The 23,481-nt window shown below is 38.6% G+C and overlaps 4 protein-coding genes across 5 annotated transcripts in view; all 4 read right to left on the reverse strand.

The window, feature by feature from the left end:
• mpped1 (metallophosphoesterase domain containing 1) overlaps positions 1-246 on the reverse strand; it is a 61,240-nt gene extending 60,994 nt beyond the window's left edge. Inside the window, exon 1 of the mRNA XM_044107597.1 lies at positions 164-246. The gene's annotated coding sequence lies outside the window, so the exon portion shown is untranslated. The remainder of the gene's footprint in view (positions 1-163) is intronic.
• Positions 247-4,220: 3,974 nt separating this feature from the next.
• Positions 4,221-7,497, reverse strand: b2m (beta-2-microglobulin). Of its 2 annotated transcripts, none has more exons than XM_044107598.1 (4): positions 7,313-7,497; positions 6,276-6,548; positions 4,939-4,970; positions 4,221-4,590 (listed from the first exon to the last, which is right to left on the reverse strand). In XM_044107598.1, exons 1-3 carry the CDS (start codon positions 7,374-7,376, stop codon positions 4,957-4,959), a joined length of 351 nt encoding a protein of 116 aa, XP_043963533.1. In that variant the 5' UTR covers positions 7,377-7,497; the 3' UTR covers positions 4,221-4,590; positions 4,939-4,956. The 2 variants fall into 2 exon arrangements, with proteins under 2 accessions (XP_043963533.1, XP_043963534.1); XM_044107599.1 differs by having other exon boundaries at positions 4,943-4,970; positions 7,313-7,469.
• Positions 7,498-10,426: 2,929 nt separating this feature from the next.
• hspa14 (heat shock protein 14) lies at positions 10,427-17,099 on the reverse strand. Its single transcript, XM_044107600.1, has 14 exons — positions 16,985-17,099; positions 15,399-15,479; positions 15,169-15,251; positions 14,802-14,850; positions 14,288-14,393; positions 14,127-14,217; positions 13,802-13,906; positions 13,329-13,490; positions 12,191-12,346; positions 12,004-12,106; positions 11,391-11,606; positions 10,908-11,072; positions 10,661-10,728; positions 10,427-10,588 (listed from the first exon to the last, which is right to left on the reverse strand). The coding sequence occupies exons 1-14, from the start codon at positions 17,051-17,053 to the stop codon at positions 10,507-10,509; spliced, it is 1,536 nt and encodes a 511-aa protein (XP_043963535.1). The 5' UTR covers positions 17,054-17,099; the 3' UTR covers positions 10,427-10,506.
• Positions 17,100-18,140: 1,041 nt separating this feature from the next.
• prl2 (prolactin 2) lies at positions 18,141-22,054 on the reverse strand. Its single transcript, XM_044107601.1, has 4 exons — positions 21,835-22,054; positions 20,105-20,212; positions 19,680-19,859; positions 18,141-18,591 (listed from the first exon to the last, which is right to left on the reverse strand). The coding sequence occupies exons 1-4, from the start codon at positions 21,964-21,966 to the stop codon at positions 18,397-18,399; spliced, it is 615 nt and encodes a 204-aa protein (XP_043963536.1). The 5' UTR covers positions 21,967-22,054; the 3' UTR covers positions 18,141-18,396.
• Between the last annotated feature and the right edge of the window lie 1,427 nt (positions 22,055-23,481).

Consider the following 23,481-nt stretch of genomic DNA (forward strand, 5'->3'; position numbering starts at 1 on the left):
CCATCAGTTGTGTTTGGATGGAGTTATGCAGAACAGACGGACTCAATTATAGAACACCAATTCACTTCTCAAGGCACGTGATAAAAAATAATTTCAGTTCATTCCAATTGACCCTATAAACTCAATTAATGATTGAAAGTAGATTAAAAAGTTTGTCTCTGACCTGCAGCATCAGTTTCTCCTGGACCAGCATGTAGCGACAATCACACATGTTTCCCCTTAATATGTTCAAGTCATTTGGTTCAGATCTAGTTACCATCCAATCAATGCACTATAACACTGGTCATGTTTCTTCACAGTGGAAACACACACACACACACACCCTCACACACAGCTCTGACAGGCAGCATGCCTCAACATGGGGCATTGAAAGCTCCATGTCCACTTTTCCCACTGAGTCCCAAACACAACATGGATGCAGTGGACCACCAGTCACAGATTCACCTATTTGGTTATTTTTTTTGTGGAATATAAATCAAAATTATCGGTGGAGAATTTGCCTATTCACCAATATATTAGTCTGTTAATTTTAGCAATTTTATCACTAAGTCACACAATTTGTAGATATTTTAGTTTCATGTTTTCACTTTGACTGATAAATAATGGTGTTCTGATAGACAGATGTTTGGGTTTTCCACCTCAGGTTAGAATTCAGAGACTTTATAATCCAGAACTGGTTGGATTAAGATGCTTTCATTCCATCACATCTGTACTGGATTCTGAAGTATTATGCTGTTGTGTTGCTTGATCCAGTCATTTCACACAAGCAATTGAGGAGTCATATTAAGTGAACATGAAATATATTTTTCATCTGGTATTCTAACGGTGTACATGAAGCACAGAAACACCTGCCCATGAATTTTAATGTTTTACTGAAAAAAGGGAAAGGAAAACCACCAATTTCCAGTCATTGCTGGATGTAAAAGCTTTCTGTACTTTGGTTTACATAATTTACTTTTTACAGTAAACGCCTATAAATGCAACTGACTCGGCTCGCTTCACATAGCCTGCTTTCTGATATCAATACTGTCACACCAGCACTTTAGAACAAGTTTAGTTTGCCTATTTGTCTGATGTAATATTCTAAATTTCAGATCAACTGAATATTGGGTTCACATTAACTGCAAGCCAGAATCCTGAAAATGAACTTTATATTCTAGTTTAAACTTCAAAATTTCAAAATCTAAGTACATGTACTTTCAACCAATGCAATAAGCTTTTTACAATAACATTTAATAATTACTGTTGTGCATTCTCCTATCAGATGGTAGTTTTTTTTTTTGTTTGTTTTTTTTAGAACGAGTTAAAAATAATTTTATTCTGAGCTCAGATGGAAACACCGAGTCTGAAGCGAAGCATTTCTGAACAGCTACAGGAATAATCAACCAAATCACACAATTACAGCACATCACCTCCTCTGCTCCATCGACCAGCAGGTCAGCAGCTGGTAATGAGCTCAATAAGGAGAGCCCGATCTGAAGCTCAAAGCCTCGCTCCCATAACAAGCACCTTCAGAATGGAAGTGGTCTGAATCAGGCGCCAGGACGAGAGTGCCATCTGGTGGACGTAGTGGAAACTCTAAAAACATAAACTTGTTTTGAAAGATGCAGAACTGACATTTGGAGATCGATTATGCAAGATCTAAAGCTCCTTCATCCTGCTTCACCTCCTCCCGCATGAATCTGATTCCTGTTCATTTGGTCAACTCATTTCATTTATACTTGATTCAGATTTTGCTTTTGTTATTTTGTTTTGTATTCTGTAGAAAACTTCAAAAAGAAAAAAAGCCGGTTGTATTTGACTATGGAGTAATTTGTAATAAAGACTCCTTCATATCTCTATTTAGTCTGTAAATTATTGTTCTGAGTGTGGGAGGAAGTTGCTGGGACGTCCAGCTGTGCTGTAGTAAACACTCTACTATGATCCTTCCTTAACAAACTACAGAGGCACAGCTTGACAAATCAGATTTTCCAACCACACAGTCCTGGGAAGATTGGCAACTTTCAATTTTTAATTTAATTCTTTAAATTTGGGGGAAATTGCTAAAAGCCTTCCCAGACTAACAATTGCCAGCAGTTGCTCTAAGACTATTTCTGCAGTATTTCTCTCAGAGTGCTGACACAGATTTTTGCTCCAGATTTGCCTAAACGTTTCCTTCTGTAGAGTTGATCACCCTGACTGACCTTGATAGTCGGTGTGTCCACTTGATACTTTGACTGGATTTCTTCCATGACATGCTGCATTATTCTTGAGCACTGAACTAGTGTTCAGTACTGATACTCATTTGTCAATCAGTCTATGTCACATGCAGCGTAAATGAGTTTTTAATTCACCCTGGAGACTCACACACTGAAAAAACTGCAATGAGAAAGTTTTATTTAACATGAATGAAAACCTTTTGGTGCTCAGAACCCGGCAGACATGGGCGCTGTGACCTGCAATAAGCTTGGACGGACTAAAGGGCCACATGAGAAGGAACTACAAACATGAGTTATGTGCTTAAATATTATTACATCAATGTAAAAAATTTGCTCAAAATTATTTAAATTTCAAATCCAGAGACTTCTGTAATATTTGAACCATTTGCAAACGAGTAGTTTTATTAACACGTTCTGCCATAACCGGCCCTTTGAGGACAGTCATGATCTTGATTTGGACTAAAATGAAAACGAGTTTGATGGCCTGTTAGAGGAAACTATCGGGTCAGTAAGACATAACACTTCTGCATTACAAGAAAATGCTTTCCTATTTAGATAATATTCTAATTTTCCAACAAGCTTTTCATCAGCTGTAAGGCATAATCTTCAAACTGAACAAAAAAATAAATGCTAGAGATATTAGACTGTATAATGTGTTTCGCCTCTTGAATTGAGTTAACCTCTAGAACCCGACGGACCCACCGGTGGGTCCAGCTGCCATGTGACCTCGGCTCACTTAGGGTGTAAGAGGTTAATGAAATAAACTAGCTTTTAAGATGACTTCATGTATGGGCGCTTCCATGTGTTCTGCTAACGGACAACACATGGAAGACTAGTTCTCAACCCCAACGTCACAGGTTTGAGTCCTGGCCTAATGACCTTTGACCCTCCAATCTCTCTCTTTACCCACTTTCCTATCTGACAACTCTCAGATAAAGGCCACTAGAGTCAATAAAACCTTAAAAGATGATTCCATGTCCTGAGATGCATTCATTTCATGAAATACAACTAAAATATGAAACTTTTTCATAACTTTCCTTTCCACCGGACTGCTGAATCATGAATGATAAAAATGAACTCCGTTACTGAGGGCAAATCATCTGGCTAGAAGCATCATGGAGGAGTTTTCTGATCTATGAGTCAAACATGCTGAATGAGTTACAGTTCGACTCAGGCTGTAACTCTGCCTCAATGATAGAGACTCCCTCTGCCAGTCAGAGACAAACTACAGGCTGTGGGGTCAAGACAAAGCTAAAACAGTCAATCCAGTTAACCCAGGTAGTCGTATGCCTTAACATTATTTAGTGAGTTTGTAGTACTTAAGTATAACTGAAACCAGAAATTTACATACACAGTGAGACACAGCTGTCACAGTGTGGTATTTTTATTGCTAATTAAGTTCTGAAAAGCTTAACTGACATCTGAACTCTGACCCCACATCCCAGAGAAGTTATAACAGAATCTGCATGGAGCAGAGAGGAGGAAGTTCAAACTCTTCCATCGATTACAATAGGAGAGGATCAGATCCCCAACTTCAACTTCTCTCTGCCCAGCTCTCTGACCAAACATCCAGACAGAAACCTGAAGAGCAGCAGAAGCAAAGGAGATGGATCAGCAGAGCCACCAACAACTGATGGAGTCACCCTGGCTGCGTTATTGTGGAAGACCAGGTCTGATGTTAGCATGTCATGACTGTCAGACAGCAGCAGTCTTCAGTCAGAGGACACTTCACATTCATTGGAAGACTTACTGCTACTGGAGATCCTCCCTTCTTCAGCATCCACAATTGTAGGTATTACTGTAAACTTGTAAACATGTTGGTAAACTAAACAGCTGCTTTTACAATACTTTATGAATAAATTCACACTAACAAAAGTCTTTGAAGATATTTGACTAACATTGAATTATGACATATTTTACCTTTGGGATGAAATAAAGCAACAGTTTACGGGTATTTTGTTTTATAGTAAGCTATGATTTTGTAACTATTGTAATGTTTCTTAATTAATGACAGAAAATAAATATTACTAAGAGGCTTTTATTTAGTACAGGCAGTTGACAATCACCTTAAGCCATAAATCAATAAGAAAAATAGAAAAACCTCTCAGACAACTTGGCCAATTATGAAATAAAGTTTCACTTACAGAGTTTACATATCAAACAATGATACAATCATTTACAGGATGAAAAGCAGGAAATTAAAAACAGCACACTTAAATTACGACATGGTGTATAAGCTATAGGCCTGTTTGTATTAACAAAAACAAGACTGAAAATGACCCACCACCTTCTACCCAAATATTGTTCAATAGACAATGAAAGTCAAACTGAAGAAAACTGATGCTGCTGATTGATGGGATGGTGAACACAAGATTCTGCAGCAGAGAACATTCTGAAAAGAAACATGACAGCATTAATAAGAGATGATCCAAAGTGCAGTCAAGATAAAAACTGTTTCTGATTTACATCTATGCTGTTTTCAGTTTCAACATTTAAAAAAAAAAAACATTTCAAAAGTTTTGAAAAGTAATCAATCAAAAGTAATCTGACCTTGAAGTTAGCCAAAACGTGTTGGAACAGAATTTTACCAAATTTACAAATATCAAATATGAATAAACTGAATTTTTCAGTGAGAAAAACGTTGGTGATAATGTAATAATAACCTATTAATAAACTTTATCTATCTGATCACTTTACTGTGGCTCATCAGTTCTGACAGTAAGAACATGAGGAAACTTACCTGCCTGGGATTCTGCAGTTACATGTTGGGCTCTGTAAAACACAACACAGCAACTGTTACTCATCTGACGACTTTCTGAGAGTCCAGGCTGATGTTTGAAAAAAAAAAAAAACATTTCCCACAATGCTCTACTGGGGACAATACTTTTCAGCAAAACATTTTTGGTTTTCTGACATGGTGTACACCTGAACCATTTTCATTTATTTCAAAACTGAGCACAACAGCAACAAATATTGAAAAAAATAAAAGCCGGAAACGTTGCTCTGCAGGTTCTGTAGATATCAATTAGGTGTCGTCATCATGAACAATCTGACTCTTTTAATAGTTTTTTACTAAGAACAGCAGGTCTGACTGAGAGCTGTTCTTTGTTTATTTTTCATAACTTGCTAACAATGCTCTGTGAAGACTGCAGCAGCTCTTATAATATTTAATAAAAAATATATTTATTTAATCAGCAAATAAAGAAAACAAAGGAGAGCTCTGGTTTATGAGCACATGGCGCAGTCTGGGTTTGTTTTTGGTTTATTTTCGTCGTGTCATGGCGGCTCTGCGCTAGCTGGCGGCTACACTGACAGCTACACTGACAGGCTTCATGCAGCAGCAGAGGAAGAGGACGCTCCCTTCTTCCTGGTTTATTCTTCCTTGCTGCTCTTTGGCTAATGTGTATAGTCACATTAATTCTTATATTTAATACTCCAGAAGAGGATTTGTGTTTTCTGCCACAGAATCTGTAGTCAACTTTTTCCTTCTACTTTCTGTTACATTTTTTTATTTTTATTTTGTTTCAATATTACAAAAAGCACTAAAACATTATGAGTACACGGGTATTTAACAAGTATATTTTTGAAATTTTATGTTTTATGAAAATATATACTATATTCTATAAGAACATACTTTGGTTATTTACTTATTACAGACTTTTTTGTGAATTTTACCTTCAGAAGTAATTAAAATGAAACTATATTATGGATAAGATGGATTGCTATTTGAAAAATTTACATTTTCAAAAATGGATACTTTAAACAGCTCTTTGAAGTGAACTGATCCTGAAGAGCCATAAGCCCATCACTAATGGTTATACTTTTATCATAGAGGTTTAATGAATTAGATATAACAATATGTGGGTACATTTTCCTAGGTTTAAATGATTGTTTATATGAAACCATTGTTCTCCAAGCAGGTTTCTGTTGGCTGCAGTCATATGACCAGGCATGTCGCACAGAGGGAAATCGAAAGCAAAACGGATTAAGCCAAATTCAGACTGAGGGGAACTCCTGGACTTTGGTTCTGATTCAAAAAAATATCTATTCCAGAAAGATTTTAAATGACCAACTCACCCCAATTGTATTTCTTGGTTGTTCCCGCATGAGTGACTTTGCAGACGCATTGTTTGCCAGATTCTGGAGTGAAGGGGGCACTCTTGGTCAGGTGGAAGTGCCAGTCCTGTTTGAAGGCCAGGTCGGTCTGCACGGGGTTGGGCAGTGGAGTGTCATCACACAGGAGGTCGATGGTGATGTCAGGGGGGTGGAAGTTGCTCACATGGCAGATCAGAGAGTTTGGCTTTCCAAATTCTCCAGGGTTACGGCTGTAGATCAGAACCTTGGGTGAAGCTGGAGGCAACAGGACAAAAAAATTGTTGTCATTTTACAGGATTATGGTAATTATTCACATTTCTCCTGCAAATAATTCCTTCTCAGTGTATCAATTTAGACTTTGAGGTAATGAAAAAGCTTCGTCAGGCTGCTAACATATAAAATAATCTCTCAATACAACCAGTACAATACAACATCCTTTACTTTTATTTCGCTTAAACATCAAACCAGTTTTTCTATGACAGTTCAAACATTGAACTGTCATAGAAGACGTTTTCACAGAAGATCAATAATTTGGCGCAGAGAAGCAACGGTAGAAAAGAAAGACAATTTGAAAATTACTTCACACTGTCGCCAGTAGGGGGAGGTATTCCACAGTCTGCAACGTGGGGAAATCGAAACTAAACTTTTTCTAGCTTTTTCTATAATTATTTTATGCTTCATATTTGTCCTTGACTTCAATTCCCGCCAACATTTAAGCTTTTCGGAAGAATTAACTAAAAGAAAGACATATTCTGTATATATATATTAATTATATATATATATATAATATCAATTACAAATGCGTCTCTATCAAGGCCTCATCAAGATCAAATCAACAAAAAAAGACACCAATGGTGTCGCCTAAAACGCTGTTAATGAACAGAACACGAAACTGTTGACAGCAGCCGAAGGTTCATCCTGTAAATAGGAAATGTTTCTGATATTCTTCAGTGTGATGAAGAATATCACACTGTTTTATTCTATCCTGGCAGAATTAAACAGAAGATTTTGCTACTTACAGACTTTGCAGCTCACTGCGCAGAAAACAGCAACAAGAGCTGCGAGACACAGCAGTAGCTTCATTTTTACTTCACTTTCGTCTTCTTCGGGTGGCGGAAGGTTTAGAACAGTACCGACTCTTCCTTCGTCCTCTGATCAATAAACAGAAAGTGCTTCAGCCTCGGGAAGAATACACATCAAATCCCGCCCACTTTGTGACCCTAACCAATCAGAAATTTTATATCCTGGTGTTACCAGGTAAAATATGACCAAACACGTTTGCGTTAATTGTCGGCTGAGAAGAGTTTTGGTAAACGGGTTAGGTGTTTCCGTGTTCTGAATTCTCCAGACAATGAACAAACAAAAAAAACCTTTTGGGTTTTTCTCTTACAGTGTGAAATTTGTAATTGAGTTCCTTCGTTTTCAAAACGGGAAACGGTCAGTTTAATGTGTTCTTTTGGGGATATTACCAAAACTTTATTTTCTCTGATAACTGGTTCCATAAACCCCATCCTCCCAATAAGCCAGTATTTCCAGTTCCAATTAACTCCCCAGCAAAGATAAAGAGTTTTAAAATAAAGATTCAACCTCTGTGTACACATTATACTCAACAAAGTAATACCCTTCTTCATAATAGTAATAAAAAGGCAATGAATGAATACATAATAACAGACGAAGGCACAATAATTGATTAGCTGTAGACCACATTGTCTTCATGGAGTATGAAAACATCACATATGTATGAAAAGGTTGTTAATCATAAGAAATATGTTATAGAAAAGTCAAAGGAATGAGGACGGCATGAAGAGAAAGCCCACTTAAAAGAGAAGAAGACCGAAGCCCTAAACTATCTGCTCTTAGTAGCTACAAATCTTCACACTTTGTTTTATACTCAGATTCAAATCAACTGAGAGCCGGACCAGAGTCCTTCCAGCTCTCTAGTGTCATGGTCAGCAGTGTGAAAGGCTACACCGGGGTCCAGCAGAACCAGTACTGAAGTTCTTCCACTCTGACTCTTCCAAAAGAAAGCAGTCGGCATAGAATAGAAAAACTAAATCACAACTCTTAAATAAAAAGTAGAAACGGTTTGTATACAGGATGTGATAAGGACACCAAGTTATCTAGGAGTGCAACCAACATTTCTATAGAAAGTAAGTTCCTAAAACCAAAAATAGTTCACATGTGAAACAGTGAGTAGATCATTTTATCCAGATGTGGAAGAGCTGGTGCTATCTCTATCCAATCACTGATGGAAATCTGTCGGTGTCCCTGACAAGCTGTGAGTTACTCTTGTTTTGATCTGGAGGACATGCAGCGCTGATGATACTTTGATTTTTAGCATCATTGGTGCTGTAGGACAGAACTTTACACTATAGGCCTCATGATCAACTAGAATTATACCCCTTTGTTGTTTAACGCCTCATTTACAAATAAAAAAATTAAAATCAGAAAACAGAGCCAGTATGGTACAAGATAACGTATGAAGAGCTTAAGGTAAGAAAAAAAATGGAATTGAGAAAGAGAGTGATCCCTTTTTAAAAACTTTAAAAAAGACGTACTAAACGAATGCTAAACCCTTGTGTTGCACATATCTAGATTTCATGAAGATAGCAAAAACAATAAAGAATCAAACTCTGCCACAAAGTTTCACTTTCTGTCTAAACTCAGAACGCTGCGCTGATGTCATTGGATCAAACATGATGGTGCCTAATCTGGATGAACACCGTCTTACTGCTCCATCTGACTGGGCGGAGCTTCTGCACCACTTTTACAGGCCTGGGTTTGGCACACACTCAGGAATGTTTGGGGATTTCCACTCGTTTGGTTTTATATAATAAAATGTCTAATTTAGTTTCGATTGTATTTTAATACATGTAGGTCTAAGAGAAATGTTGCATGACGAAATACAAATTTAACAACCCACCTTTCAATTTTCAGGTGTTTTTTTTTAAGGTCTTATTGGCTTTAGAGGCCTTTATTTGAGAGCGGTCAGACAGGAAAGTAAGATCTGAAAGAAAGAGAAGACGTGGGGTAAAGGTCATCGGGTCGGGACTCGAATATGACGGCCATGTTGAAGATCAAAGCCTCACCAGCCAATGGCGAGTCAAGCAGCATTGTGTAGAAATACTTTACTCTGGACAAACAGGCGAGGTCCACTGGAGTTCTACAAGCTAGCTCTGATTTGTTTAGAGGAAACTTGGGCTTAGAGGGTAGGACTCACATCCTGAAAAGATGTGGGTTCAGTTGCAGCTTTTCTTCCCGACACAGACGTGGCCCTGTGCAAGGCACTTAACCCCAAGTTGTCTGCATCTGTGTAGGTGTGTGTGCGACTGAATGAACATGTCTCCAGAGTAAAATGATTCAATTGGGTGGATTGACTAGAAAGTGATTTAAAGTATAGTTTAATACTAACACTATATTGTAATCTGTAATAGCTTTAACATTTTTTTTTAATATAAAAAAAAAATAAAAAAAAATAAAAATAAACAGGTGCGTCTGTAACTCCACTGGAATCTGACCTGGACCCAGTTTAAGAACAAATCTGGTTTAACATCATCATGTGAGCTAGAAGAACACCTGAAGTGCCCTTCTCTTATCAGCAACCCAACATATGAGAAAGTTGGATAAAAACTTTTCTTTAGATGCAACAGATAAGATACAGGATCTAGTATAGATGCTGGATAAAAAAAAAAATCTAAATGTGGCATTTCCGATGCATTAGCTCATGCAGAAACATTGTTTTGTAATATCCGCATCAGTTTATTTTCCGATAAATGTGAATGGCTTCTTCAAGGAGATATAATTATGTAACTGACGAGAGCATATCATATGATCTGCTGTGTTTCTTCTCATCACTAATTTCCAGCCAGAGAACTACTTTTAGTACTAATTATTTCATATAAAATGCAAAAACAATAGTTTCCATCTCAGTGTGATCACAGCTGACGAAAGCCACAAACAGCCTGACCAGAACTTTACTTTCATTTTTATCTGAATGTGTTCCAGCATCATATCCTGCTCACCCTGCCCAACTCTCTAACCAGCTCAGAAGAACTTTCAAAGTGCGACATCTTGTGGCCATTTTTGCAATCTGCATTATTCCATGTCTGTATGAATGCACAGAGAAGCGGACATAGACACATTGCATTAGTTTATTAAGATGTAGAAAACAGGAGGAGCGCTGCAACACGGAGAGGAAGGCGATGAAGTGAATTCATGATGCTGCTGCTGCTATGGTGACGGCCTCAGATTTGCCACTGCTCTGCGCTGCACATGACACATGAACAGAACCGTCCCTAGAACACACAGACGAGAATTCTCCACAACTCTGAACTGAACTGAACACACTGATGCTTCAGAGGACACACCTTTTCATAGTGATCACAGCATCAATGCTGTGGTTCTCTTCACTGGGCTGCAGGTCTCTTAAAATAATCTGGATATTAAACACAAACATGTGCAAATAGTTAGATGGTGCATAATATTTTTATGAATTTGCCCAAATTTTTTACCTTCCATGAAAATGTGCAGCTGCATCGCAGGCTTTTTCAGTCGACGATATCAAACTACAAAATACTAAAACTCACCTGCATACAAAGCTACAATTCTGATTACCTTGGATAGTTTTTGGGGCTGCTGCGTGGCGACCCTCTGATAAACCTCCAGGCAGAGGGAAGACAGTTTGCCCTCAGCAGAGAAGGTGTGGTGTCTGCGCGAAGGAAGGGGAGTTCCCACAGGAAGGAGAACACTAAACATCTCAGCTCCCGATTCATCCACTTCCTGCAGCACACAGCAGAACACTTTCATCCTAATCCTCATTTTATAGAACAGAATAAAAGAGGATGTAAATATATTTTGCTTTATATCTTCATTTTCCATCTCAAACAATAAAAAAGCTAATTCCATAAATTCCACTATTTTAAGAGGGGAAATGAGTCACTACTTAACTTGTTGTTTCTGTTTTGGAATGTTATCACAATATGACAATATTTTATCCACTTTATATATAGTAATATATATAAAGGTCATATTCCAAAGGGAAAGCCATCCATGCTGTGCAGACTGCTCAGTGCAGATGACTCAAAAGGATGAGGATACCTTCAGGAGGATGTCAGCAGCAGAAACATCCACGGCAATAGACTCCTCCTCCGGGGCCAAGCAGTCCCGGCCAACCAGAAGCCCCGCCTCCATGGCTGCTCCAACAGCAATCACCTCATCCGGAGGCGCCGAGTTCAGCAGCTCCACGTCCGGGAACATCTCACGGATCATTTGTTGGAGACGAGGGATCCTGGACGATCCGCCACAGAGAACCACCTAAAACAAAAATGGCCACCCAACTGCCAGAATTCAGATTTACAGATGCTGAGCAGGCAGGCACTGGTAAACAAGCTGTTTTTTCAGAGTGGAAAGTTGAGTGGAAGAAGATATGGCGCTAGAAGCACTTATTAGGATCCAACCATGCAAACAATCACAGAACTGTGTGCAACTTTGAACGGCTCGCAGCAAGAACAGACCAAACACCAGGCTAGGTACTAGTCAGGTTTAGCAGGCTAAGCGCAACTGATAGCCAAACAAGGTCATTTTTCCATAATTGATCAAAATTAATATAATCTTTGAAGTATATCACAACATTTTATTTTTTCTCTCAACATAAACTTGTTATTTTTTGATGTGCTTTGCATGAAGCTGTGCCTGGGTCAGCCTGTCTCACCTTATTGATGTCTCCAGCAGAGAGTCCTGCCTCGTCCAGCAGCGACCTGATTGGCTGGATGCTTTTGTTGAACAGTGTGGAGCAGAGCAGCTCAAATCGAGCTCTGTGGGAAACAAACCAAAAGGTCAAAGCGTAACAAAATGAAACAAATATCAACTTTCCCATGATGCCATCGCTGACAGCTTACCTAGAAACGGTGCACTCAAAATCTACGCCATCATGCAGAGAATCAACGAAGCAGTTGGCTGACCCCAGGGAGGACAGAGAGTGCTTGGCCATGTCTGCACTGTTCATGAGCTTCAGCAGGGCCCGTGGGTTACTGCTCACATCATGTTTAAAGGTTCTGCACAACAAAATAGACGTCTTAGTCCGGTGAAAACCAGCTTGGTTCAACACTTTGCTACTGGACCCTCGACTACTGAGAAATTATTCCATCCTGGAGGCCTGGACTCTGTTAAAGTTTTACATTTTACCTACTTGCTAACATTTACCTGTGATGTATGTAGTACACCAGTTTACCAGAAATTGTCTGCGCTGTGAGAGAAGGGTCCATCCAAATGAGGCAGCTGTTAATATCAATTTAATATTTGAAAGTGTACCCAACACAGACTGAACAGCTTCCATCATTAAAACTACAGCCAGACTACAATTCTAAAACATTACAGAAAATCAACATTATCATTCACTTCTTGTATTTGCTGATTAGAAATTCTACCATACGGAATCCAAGTGAGTGGGAGAAAGCCCAAACTGTTCTGTAAACCAGAATATTTTTTATGGAATTGCACAGGAAGGCAACAACCAGGTTAGAGACAACTGGCTGCCATGACGGTTGAGAAAAACTGTCCAGAGAAAAGAGGTTCCTGGTATCTAAGCAACTCTCAATATTTCCTACATTATACAGATGCCCTCTGGAATTATGGGAACATTTGAACTCTCCAGTCCTGATGAAGATCTTGAGATGCACATGTTTTTATTGATTTGAAATATTTATGTTATGAGCTCATTAACCCATCAAGGTTTAACCTTCAACCTTAGCATAACACAAAGATACAGACCCATATTTTACAAATAATCAAAAAGATAATTATTTTGATCATAAGATTCTAAAAGTGAAACTCATACTAAGCTTCACTATCCTGTATTGCTGGCCTGATATAATATTTTGAGTTTTCATTTCAGTAAGTGTTTCAACATGAGCAGAAATAAACACTTGATATGCATCCTTCTGATAAAAAAAAACTTTAAAATAAAAGCCGTTAACTGAACGTTCTTCTCTGTATTTAATGGACCTGACTTGTGTTGTTGTTTGTGACGGCAGCTACCTTTTGAACTCTGAGGCCAGGTGCTGGGCCAGGGCCTGGGTGAAGCTCTCCCCCCCGATGCTGTGGTCCGTCCGGGTGCTGACCACACGCAGCATCCCCCCGTTCACCTGCAGCACCGTCACACTCAAGGAAGTCCCTCCAAGCTTATACACCAGGACGTGACTGGGACAAAACCACAAGGTCAAACATCAACACACACTCTACCCATGAGGAAGACGATCCATTTAGGATTCAGATCAGACTCAGTAAGCTGAATCTCATTAGAACTGAAGGCATTTCAGCACAGTTCAGATAAATGAAGAGGCTGAGCAGCAGCCAGTGACGCCCGAAGCAATTTAGATTTTACGAACGACTGTGGAGGCACCCTCATTGGCCACTTTATTAGGTACCCCTGCTTAATTGCTTGTTCAACAGATGTCTAATCAGCCTTTTGAATTTTCCTCTGTTGTTTTCCAGACGTTTCCACCCTGTACCTGTTCCCAGAGGAGTAGTCCTGTCCCACGTTATAGGCCAGCAGAGCAGCAGCAGGTTCATGGATCATCCTCAAAACATGGAAGCCTGCAGCTTCAGCTGCCTCTCTGCAAAACAAGAGAGGCAGAGAGGCAGCATATTACATAAATATACATATTACAGCATATTACAGCATATTACAGCATATTACAGAAAACCTCCAGACTGTTTTGCCTACTAAACCACAGCAGTCAAATTTACTGCTGTCAATTAAAGAAAGATGAACACCATGAATTTGTCCTCCAAAGCCATAAATAATAATACACAAGATAATAATAATAATCTTACCTCAAACTACGTTTCTGAGCATGTGCAAACTCAAAGGGAACAGTAATAACGGTGTCGGTGACATCAGAGCCCAGAGCTGACTGAGCCGTTTCTAGGAAAAAGCAAAGGAGTCAGATGATTGGCTGTTGGGTACAGACAGGGGTGAGTTTAATTTACACTACCTTTCATCTTCTTGAAGATGAGCTTTGCAACATCCTCTGGTGTCACAAGCTCTGTATGCTCTCCACAGGTGATTTCATAATATGGCATCTGCTCTCTGTTGATAACCTGCACATACAAACCACAAGTCAGATGGAGTTACAGCTTTGTTTCTGTTGGCAAAGTGCATTTTAGGAAAGAAACCAAAGTCCTATTCCAAATAGAGAGGTAGAAGACATAAAAATAACAATAAATAAAAAAAATTATCACCAGTCAAAAAAAGAAGGAACCAGGTGAATGTGTCCCTGATGATGGGATGTTTTACATAACAGTAGGATTAGCATAGCACAAGTCAATTGATGGTAATAGATGTTATAACTGGCCTGTTGTTTGTTTTTATGTTTTTGTCACTCTGGCTCGTATGTGGGTTGAAGAATGGCATATAATGGAAAAGTTTACATAACGGAAACCATCAACAACCAAAAAAATAAATACACAATTAGATTTTTTTCTCTTAATGTGACTGCCACAACGTACCTTGCATTTGGTCTCTGCTTTGTGTGTTTGTGTCACAGGATCATCAAACCTAAACCATCAAGACAGAGAAAAGAACTCTATTATTGTCCAGAGCTGTTGTCAAGGAGCCGTTCTTCCTCTCAGTCCGGCTAAATAAAGCTCGTTACATAACCTTCGCTGAAAAGACAACTTCAAAATGTTCAATAAATATCCATTCCAGAAAATGATTTGTCATTTCTAAAGAACTGCTTTATGTGTTTATAGGCCAATTAATGTGGGAGATTTTGAGTTTTAATTTATTTAATAAGAATTCAGATTTTGGCCTGCAGATCTGATCAGAGCCATTGTTCTACTGAAGCTACAACAAAATACTTGTCTGGTGACCTACCTTCTCCCCAGAACCTGCTTCACCTTAACAACTGTGTTGGCTGCGTTTCGGACCTGACCTTGTTTTGCTGCTATTCCCACAATCTGCAAACAAACAAACAGCCCACATGGAATCAGTAAGATTGACACGGCTTCAGAACACCAGAAAAGACACAAAAAGGATTCTGTTGGCAATAATTTTAGGAAAGTAAATAAGATAGAAATAATGAAAAGCAGATCTAAATGACTCACCTGCTCAGTATCTCTGTAGCCCACCACAGCTGGAGTGACTCTGTCTCCTGCATCGTTAGCCACCACATCTGCACGCCCATCCTAAGACACACATTTTACTTCATTAAAACAAAAAATAAAAATAGGAAACAAAGAAGACATCCTTATGGGGTCCGGCAGGCTCATAACAGAATGTGGGGACCCTGTGTCAGAAGTGTAGCTTGAGTATATTTCAAGACATAATATGATGACAAAAAATAATTTGATACAATGAGGTTTTTTGAGCTTAGTGAGCTAAGCTTTTGAAACCAAAGCAATGGGAATAGGGTAGAGTACTTTGACAGGAGGCAGCAACAGTAAAGAGGACGAGGATTTGAAAAGGTATGAGAGTTAATCAGCTCTAGGGACCAAGAAGAGCCATTGCTGGCACACTGCTGGATGATATACTAGCTGCACGTTGAACAGGATTATGGACACATTGTACACATGTAGTGGCTGCTGGTCATCTTCTACATAGATGTTATTTAGTCTGTACCTTGTTTGTCCAGAACTGTGTGGTTTGGTTCATCCACAAAGAGGACATGTCCAAACTGTGCAGACCAATCAGGTCTGCAGAGAGGGTCAGCAGGACTGACCAGCCCTCCATTCAGCACTGGAACAAGTCAAGGGTCAGGCAAAGGAAAGCTTACGTCTCTGCTGACCCCACACTCATCCCGGACACAAACAGAGTGTGATTTGTAAAATCCAGCAGTTCATTTTATGTATGTATGTATGTATGTATGTATGTATGTATATATGTGTATATATATATATATATATATATATATATATATATATATATATATAATTTCTTTTGTGTGCACAAACTTGGCAAATAAAGCAGATTCTGATAAATACGTATCGTTATTTCAGGTAGTTTAAAAGTATGAATATGTATATCATAACATCATCATATAGATTATAGACTAATCATACATATATAAACAGTAATAGTTTGCTGTTGTGGGTAACAGTTTATAGGTAGAATATATAGTCAATCAAATAAATGATGAGGTAAATGATCAGATGTAAGAAATATTCACTTCCACCCAACTCTTTATTGAACAAGAAATGGATGATTTTTATTTTTCGTCAACTTCAACAACGATCCTGGATTTATTTTTTTAAGCATACATGTTTCAAAATTACAAAGTTATGTCCTAATTTATAACACATTACCATGATAAGCTAAATGCCTTATTCTGGTCAAGGTAATAACGTGACAAACTGGAGTGGTGACTGAAAGCACCACCCTCCCAACACGGCGACCTCGTCGACGTGTGGAACTGCTAGCGTGTAGACATTCTATAGCTCCCCTCTGAGCTGAACCTGGCGAGTCTTCAACAAACCTGGACCCCTCACTCCTCTCTGATCTTCTAGCCTCCTGGTTCTCCCAATTTCTCTTCTTCTCTGAAAGACCACTAGACTGCTGCTGCTAACGCTTACATTTTACCACGACGCCTTGCATCATTACCGGAACAGACATTACTGCTCGTCCTCTCCGCGTACAGCAACATGAAGCTCAGCTCTTAAACATTTTACGTGGTTAAAGACTGCGAGTTGCTCACCTTAAACACGGCCACACAGGCACAAGTATAACCAAAATGAATCCCAATCGCAGACATGCTGGAAAACATGGACTTCCTCTTCTTCTTCTTTAGGAGTTACTGGCGATCTAACTTGCTCTATCGCCTCTCTCTGGTTTTGTTGTGCATTACTGCCCACGTGCCACTTACATAATCATTGTAAATTCCTTTTCTTTCCACTTTAGTATTATTTACATTATCTTAATCTAGTTGCCTTTAACAAACAATAAACGCAGCATCTTCTTCTCCCTCTCATATTCACTGGATGTTCTGCTGTTTTTTTTTATTGGCAACTTTCCCGTAAGTAGTTTCAAAATTAGGCTGCATCCAGTGGCCAAAAATCTACACACCCATTTTAAAATGGTAGGTTTGCAATCACAAAATGAGTAAAATATTTTCAAACGTTTTGCACTACAGTGCAGAATTAAAATTGATTTTTAATGTCCCCAATTTAGATATGATTACCCCATCCTTATATATACCACAGGTTTTTAGGATGGGTGTCATTACATGTATTTATGAAAATATACAGCAAAAGGCAAGTCAATGGACCAAGCCAGTTTATCAGCTTGATTTAAGGCCTTCCAGAGGGGCTGAGAGTAAATACATCATAGTGGCTTCATTCATGAAGAGCCTTGTCAGCGACGGACTTTGCCTCACGGAGTCTTATCTTTTGGTATTTTCATGAAGACAAAAAAATATATAATTTTGATGTCTGAAATTTTTTTTAACTGAAGTTCATGATTTTTGTGGATTGTTTGACTAAATGCCAAGATCAGTGTCAAGTAGACACTTTTCTGTTCTCACTGGCCAACTGAGACACATAATAGTGAACTTTTACTATGGTCATAGGTTACACTTAACACCATTATTTTGTGCTCAAAACTTGCCATTCAAAGATATGATGACACATTATCCAAAGACTATACATAAAGAAAACTGATTATTGTTTGCATGTGGTCTTTTATGACCACATGAACATGAACAGTCTCTGGTGGAAGGTGGAAACACTGCACATATTTCTTCTCTGGTGAAAAGACAATAATATATTTTTTTCTAGTAATATTTTTATGTAATACAACCATACTTCAATACATTGTGCATTTTACATGACACTTGTAAACATTTGTGCTGCCACTGCACCCTTACATTATGACCATCATTTTTCTGAAGTTTTGAAAGTGAAATCAAGTATGAAGTACACAGTAAACTGACTACCTGGAGGTTTTCATTCAAGACAGAACTGAACAAATTACAAGTGTAGCTACTTCATGCCTGATGGTTGTCAAAAGGAACGCACAGTAAGTCAGGATATACATTGTTTCTTTATGGCGTATTTCCATTTCAATGCTGATGTAACAGAGTCCAACAGAACCTCTTTGATAGTGTTCCTTTTAGCACCCATGCTCTGGAACAATTCGACACTTCAGGATCTTCAGGTAATTCTGGATCTTATTTGAGTCACGACGAAAGCAGTAGAGGAGATCGTAGTCATTCATGAGTCGCCATTCTGCCCTGTCGGATGCCAACAGAGCCTCCGGGGAACCCAGGTTACCAAGAGAACTGCTTATTACTCCCAGCATCTGCATCTTAGGCACAGGAACACACATTATTATTTCAACTTTCTAACCAATACCAAAATGCTCTTATTGATAGTAAACCACAAATAATACAATCATAAAAGCTTCTTAATGTTTATTTGGGATACTGAACAACTTTCTTAAAAAGAAATATCATGTTCAACTCATCTGTCTTCAAAAAACATGGTTTGGGAAAAAACAGGTAAAGTAGTCTACAGCTCTGGCAATCAGGTGGATGAGTAGAGTTAACATCAAGGACTATCAAACAGTAACAGTTAAATGCACTGAGGCATTTTGTTCTAAATTTAGTGACTTTAGGAACCAAAAACCAACAAAAACATAAGCCATGCAGTACCCTCTATGAGAGCTCTCATAAGAAATACAAAGCCACAGACCCACCAGAACTATTTTCACCATGTTCCTTTGAAACTATTTATATTCCATGTAGCTATAGTTTCCTTTGTCTTGAAATATCAGTGTTTCAAATCACTTCAAATCTCCCAATGATTGCCTGATCAGAACCAGAGCATTGGGAACAGGTTTACCCGTCAGGCAAGCTAAGACTGGACTGTCACCTCCATCAGTAAGCCAACCATTTTATTTCACAAAACATGCAGTCACTATTTCTGTTCTGTCTTAGAAGTTGAACTCTGAGAGGTTAGGTTATTCCGAAACTTTGAAATCAACCATTTTCCTTCCCTTCAAATTAATGTTTGATATTGGAATTCATGACTGCCCACAAAGTCTGTAGAAAATAGCAAGAGACCTAACTCATTGTAAATAATATTTCAATTTGCTCTTAAAAATGTCCTCTCTTTTTCCCCCATCAGATTGCGTAGAGTAGAATTATTGATGCATTAGTCTGCGGTTTCTGTTATTTTTAATTATTTATTTCATTGGGACAGTGTGATTAATGAGAAAATAAAATATCCTGTTAATTAAAAAGGTTCCTGGTCTATTTTAGTGATGTAAAATATATCTTAATCTGATAAATATAAAGAATCTCCTTACGTCTCTCAATCTGTAATAAAGGCGGATCAGATTCATTCATCTTGTTTTGTGATGTCGATTATGAGGACATATGTGCAGGCATGTACCTTCTCAACCACTTTCTGCACACCCCTGCGTAGTTCATGCACCATGTCACTCATTTCCAGGGACTTGTTTGAGCTGAAGTTGTTAAATTCATGGTGTTGAGCCATGTTCTGATGAAAATGCCACAGAGGTTCCCGCCACGCAACCAGGAGCTTCAGAATCACCTCGGTCAGTTCCTCTCTCTGCAGAGCAGCAGGACATGCAGAAACATGGTAAGATACAAAAGTCAGGAGGGCTTGTTCATCGTCACAACTGTACGCAGTAACTGCTTAAACCACTGTATTGAAAAGCAAAGGGGGATGTAGCACAGTTGTGTGTTGTAAAAGGTAATAACTGAAGGGGAACCCAAAAGGTTACATGACGTTTCACTATGATGTAGACAGCGGATGTCAGGAAGAGGAAATAAGTTCCAGAAAGGTTAACTCACTGCTATTCTCTGAGCATTCTCTTTGCCATTTGGAGTTAGGATGGTAGACGTGTGGCAGTTGTGACTGACCCGACCAACCTGGTTCTTACTGGGAAGGAAGTAGAGTTCCTGATGGAGTAGACATAAATGAGAATGTCAAAGGTCAGGCTTCTTCTAAATGTCATCTGTGGACAGAGTACGCAAGTCATTAATATTCGTGATGCTTTTTGTTTGGGTGTGTATATATGCATGTGCATCACTGAATAATAGCAAGAAGAGCAATGGAAGACGGGTTACAGAGAGCATTTTGCATATTGCAGTCTATGGTGCTGTACGAGAGCAACATATTACACAGAGATGTATTCTGCTCCTCTCAATGCTTTTCTAAACCTGTTAAACTGACATCCTTAGTGATGTTTGGTCCTAATGGCCCTCATGACTGGAATAAAATAAAAAGGATAGAAGAAAATTGCTGCAGCTAAAATTTAAGTATTGCTTTTTTTTAATTCATACCAATAGCTTTTGGTATCTTTGCCAATTTTATATTTGTCTTATTATTTTTACTAAAATTAATTTTATTTTCTATTTTGTCATTTATCTACTTGTGATGTGTTTGTTGCAAAACATTTTGGTAGCACATTTCAGGCTGTAAATGTGCTATATAAATAAACTTTGACTTGACTAGAATACATTCAGTCAAGATGATCAATTATTACTATCAGAATTCAATTTATCAGTATTGTTATTTTCACTGCAGTTTAGAAAAGCAGTATGGGATGCTAGTCATTGTGACAAATACCCATCTGAATTCTATTTGAAGTATGACCTGATGATGTCATTCTCAAATATGCAAATATGCAAACAGACCCTCGACACTGGATTTAATTCTCAGGTGTGGGTGAATGTCTCTATGTGTTGAAAGGCATGTCTTTTACTGATGCACAAAATGTGACTTCATTCCATCTACTAGGTGAGATTAGATATTTCGTTACAGACACCATCTGCTTTGTTGCAGCACCTATAAGAGCATTACAGTTATTAGCCCAATATGGTCAGAACTGCATCAAATTCTCCAGTGACAAGGTCTGTGTTTTTCTTTTTTAAAAAGAAAAGAAAAAAGGTCTGTGTTCCTATGTGGAGTTTCCTTGGCAATGCCTGTTGCTGTGTCAGTCTGCCATATCAGCAGATTTCTCATATCAGCTGATGGTGAGCCCACTAGGACCATTTTCAAACAACTATGAGATCTGGAAAGCAACGCAGCATGGCATCCAGAAGGTTAAAAACTTATATAGGTCACACTGTCATTCACAAATTACCTTACAGATTTGTTGTATTCTGTCTTGTTGTCTTTGGTCACCTAAGCTATATTTTATGTTTAAATATGCTCATGGCTAAAAGAACAGCTGAGATATTTTTGATTCAGTTTCTTAAAGGTTATTTTTTCAGATCTCTTAGACTACTTCATGTTGTAAGACAGTACAGTAATGTACTGTATGTTCTAAGATCACTTCATAAATTCATTTAAATCTTCTTTTTAAATTATTGGCAAAGTAAAGTTCACCAGACAAAACTGTATAATCCCAACCAATCACTGACATAGCCAACATTACGTGACTGTTACATCTAATAGATAGATTGAGTAGAAATGCACTGGACACAATTAATACACTCAGAACGACAGAATACAAGTATGTCAAAGAGACTCTGATATGAATGATTAAAAATCCTCAGGAAATAAGAAAAAATCTTACAAATTCGGAGTGGAGGTCATTTGAAATGCCATGCATCTTGGCTGAGTGCTGGATGACCCGGTCAAACAGGTTGGCCAGGGAGAGGAAGTGGCATCCAGTCTGGCCATTGGTGCAGCTGGATGCTGCTCTCATGCTGCTCAGCCTGCTGCAGAGTGCCAGGTAGATTAGCACCAACAACACGGGGGAGACTAAGAAATGCCAAAGAAAGAGAAAGATGAGGAAAATCAACAAAGACTGGAATATCAAGAAAAGTCACAACACCACAGTGATCCTCTGAGAATATGGGCAGTGAGTAAATGAATGACTTGATATATTTTCTCCATATTTTCCATATTAAAACCTAAATTTGCCTCCTTTTTTTCAAAATATTAAAATGGATTTTTCAGAAAGCAGCAAAAAAGACAAAACTTCATGCAGTGACGGACTGAGAAATTAGACGGGATGTGAAGAGACAGACATAAATCTTTTTCATGCATGATACTTGCCTGGTCTGATGTGTGCAGACATCCTGTAGAAGCAGAAGAGTTTCTGTCTCTGGTGCAGAAATGAATGCTTCAGTTTCAAGACAGCAGAGGCTTTATACAAATCCTCACTGATAATTTGGCTGGTAAGCAAAAATAAGGAGGGGGATGTTAAGAAAGGATGGGGAGGAGAAGGAAAATGGGGGCATCTGAGTGATCAGTTAGATCACTGTGAGCCCAACCCTGAGAACAATGAGTCATTCTAAAACAGCATCTTTTGTGCTCTTATTATTTCTAGGGGTTGAAAGGATTGTAATCATGCTTTCGTTCTCCGTCCTTCATGTTCTTTAATGTCTGTCCCTCAAACTCACATACTATAGGAGAGTATGTATGATGCATACAGGTTAATATCCTATGGCTTATGTTTTTATTTTAATGCTTATAAACTTTGACCTAATGACCCTGTCTGAGCCCAGAGGTAGCTGTCCTGGACTGACTGTCTGTAATTCACTGTCCTTGGTGTAAAAATGATGACAGAACTGTACTCTGACCTGTTCATGAATATCTTTACATACGCTCTCATTTCATCATATCATGTACATATTCATAAACCTGATGGTTATGTATGTATGTGTGTGTTTACCATGGATTTAATACTATGTGGGAACCATTTTCCTGACACATATTACTTTGTGGTGACTGAAGCCTGGTCCCCACAAGGAGAAATCCTGATTTTGGATTAGGGTTTAGGTTTAGGACTAGGGTGTGAATTGAGTTCAAATTCAAAGTCAAAAATACTTTATTAATCCCAAAGGGAAATTAAATGTTGTAACTCATTGATTTAAATTCTGCAAAGAGTTATTGAAGATGGTGATGGCTGTTGGCAGAAAAAATCTGCAGCGGTCTGTACTGCACTGAATCTGAAAAAGCCTCTGACTGAAGATGCTCACAATAAGTACACAATAGGTTTTTTGCTCTGCCTCCACCAACCACACCACTTCAGTCTCCTTCTATGTCCCAACAGGGCACTCTTTCTGGTTTGCTGTTCTGTGTCTCAGACAGGAACATGTTTTGGAGTGAAATACTTGCATCTAACCCAGAGTATAAGCAGGTCAGCCATGTTTGTACATTTGGAGGAAGAAGGGAGGAAGCTTGCAACTCTGAGGGCTAGTATCCAGAAAACTTG

Source organism: Gambusia affinis, linkage group LG23, assembly GCF_019740435.1.
Source record: "Gambusia affinis linkage group LG23, SWU_Gaff_1.0, whole genome shotgun sequence".
NCBI classification, from domain to species: domain Eukaryota; kingdom Metazoa; phylum Chordata; class Actinopteri; order Cyprinodontiformes; family Poeciliidae; genus Gambusia; species Gambusia affinis.

What these genes read in the sequence shown, in the direction of transcription:
- prl2 (XM_044107601.1), bottom strand. Translation starts at nt 21,966, where the DNA reads ATGAGAGCAGCATCCAGCTGCACCAATGGCCAGACTGGATGCCACTTC. An exon ending in ATGACCTCCACTCCGAATTT is followed by an intron (nt 20,213 to 21,834) that starts GTAAGATTTTTT and finishes CTACTCCATCAG; the next exon opens with GAACTCTACTTCCTTCCCAG. An exon ending in TGCAGAAAGTGGTTGAGAAG is followed by an intron (nt 18,592 to 19,679) that starts GTACATGCCTGC and finishes CCTGTGCCTAAG; the next exon opens with ATGCAGATGCTGGGAGTAAT.
- b2m (XM_044107598.1), bottom strand. Translation starts at nt 7,376, where the DNA reads ATGAAGCTACTGCTGTGTCTCGCAGCTCTTGTTGCTGTTTTCTGCGCA. An exon ending in CGCAGTGAGCTGCAAAGTCT is followed by an intron (nt 6,549 to 7,312) that starts GTAAGTAGCAAA and finishes TGTTGCCTCCAG; the next exon opens with CTTCACCCAAGGTTCTGATC.
- hspa14 (XM_044107600.1), bottom strand. Translation starts at nt 17,053, where the DNA reads ATGTTTTCCAGCATGTCTGCGATTGGGATTCATTTTGGTTATACTTGT. An exon ending in GCTACAGAGATACTGAGCAG is followed by an intron (nt 15,252 to 15,398) that starts GTGAGTCATTTA and finishes GTTTGTTTGCAG; the next exon opens with ATTGTGGGAATAGCAGCAAA. An exon ending in GACTACTCCTCTGGGAACAG is followed by an intron (nt 13,491 to 13,801) that starts GTACAGGGTGGA and finishes GTTTTGTCCCAG; the next exon opens with TCACGTCCTGGTGTATAAGC.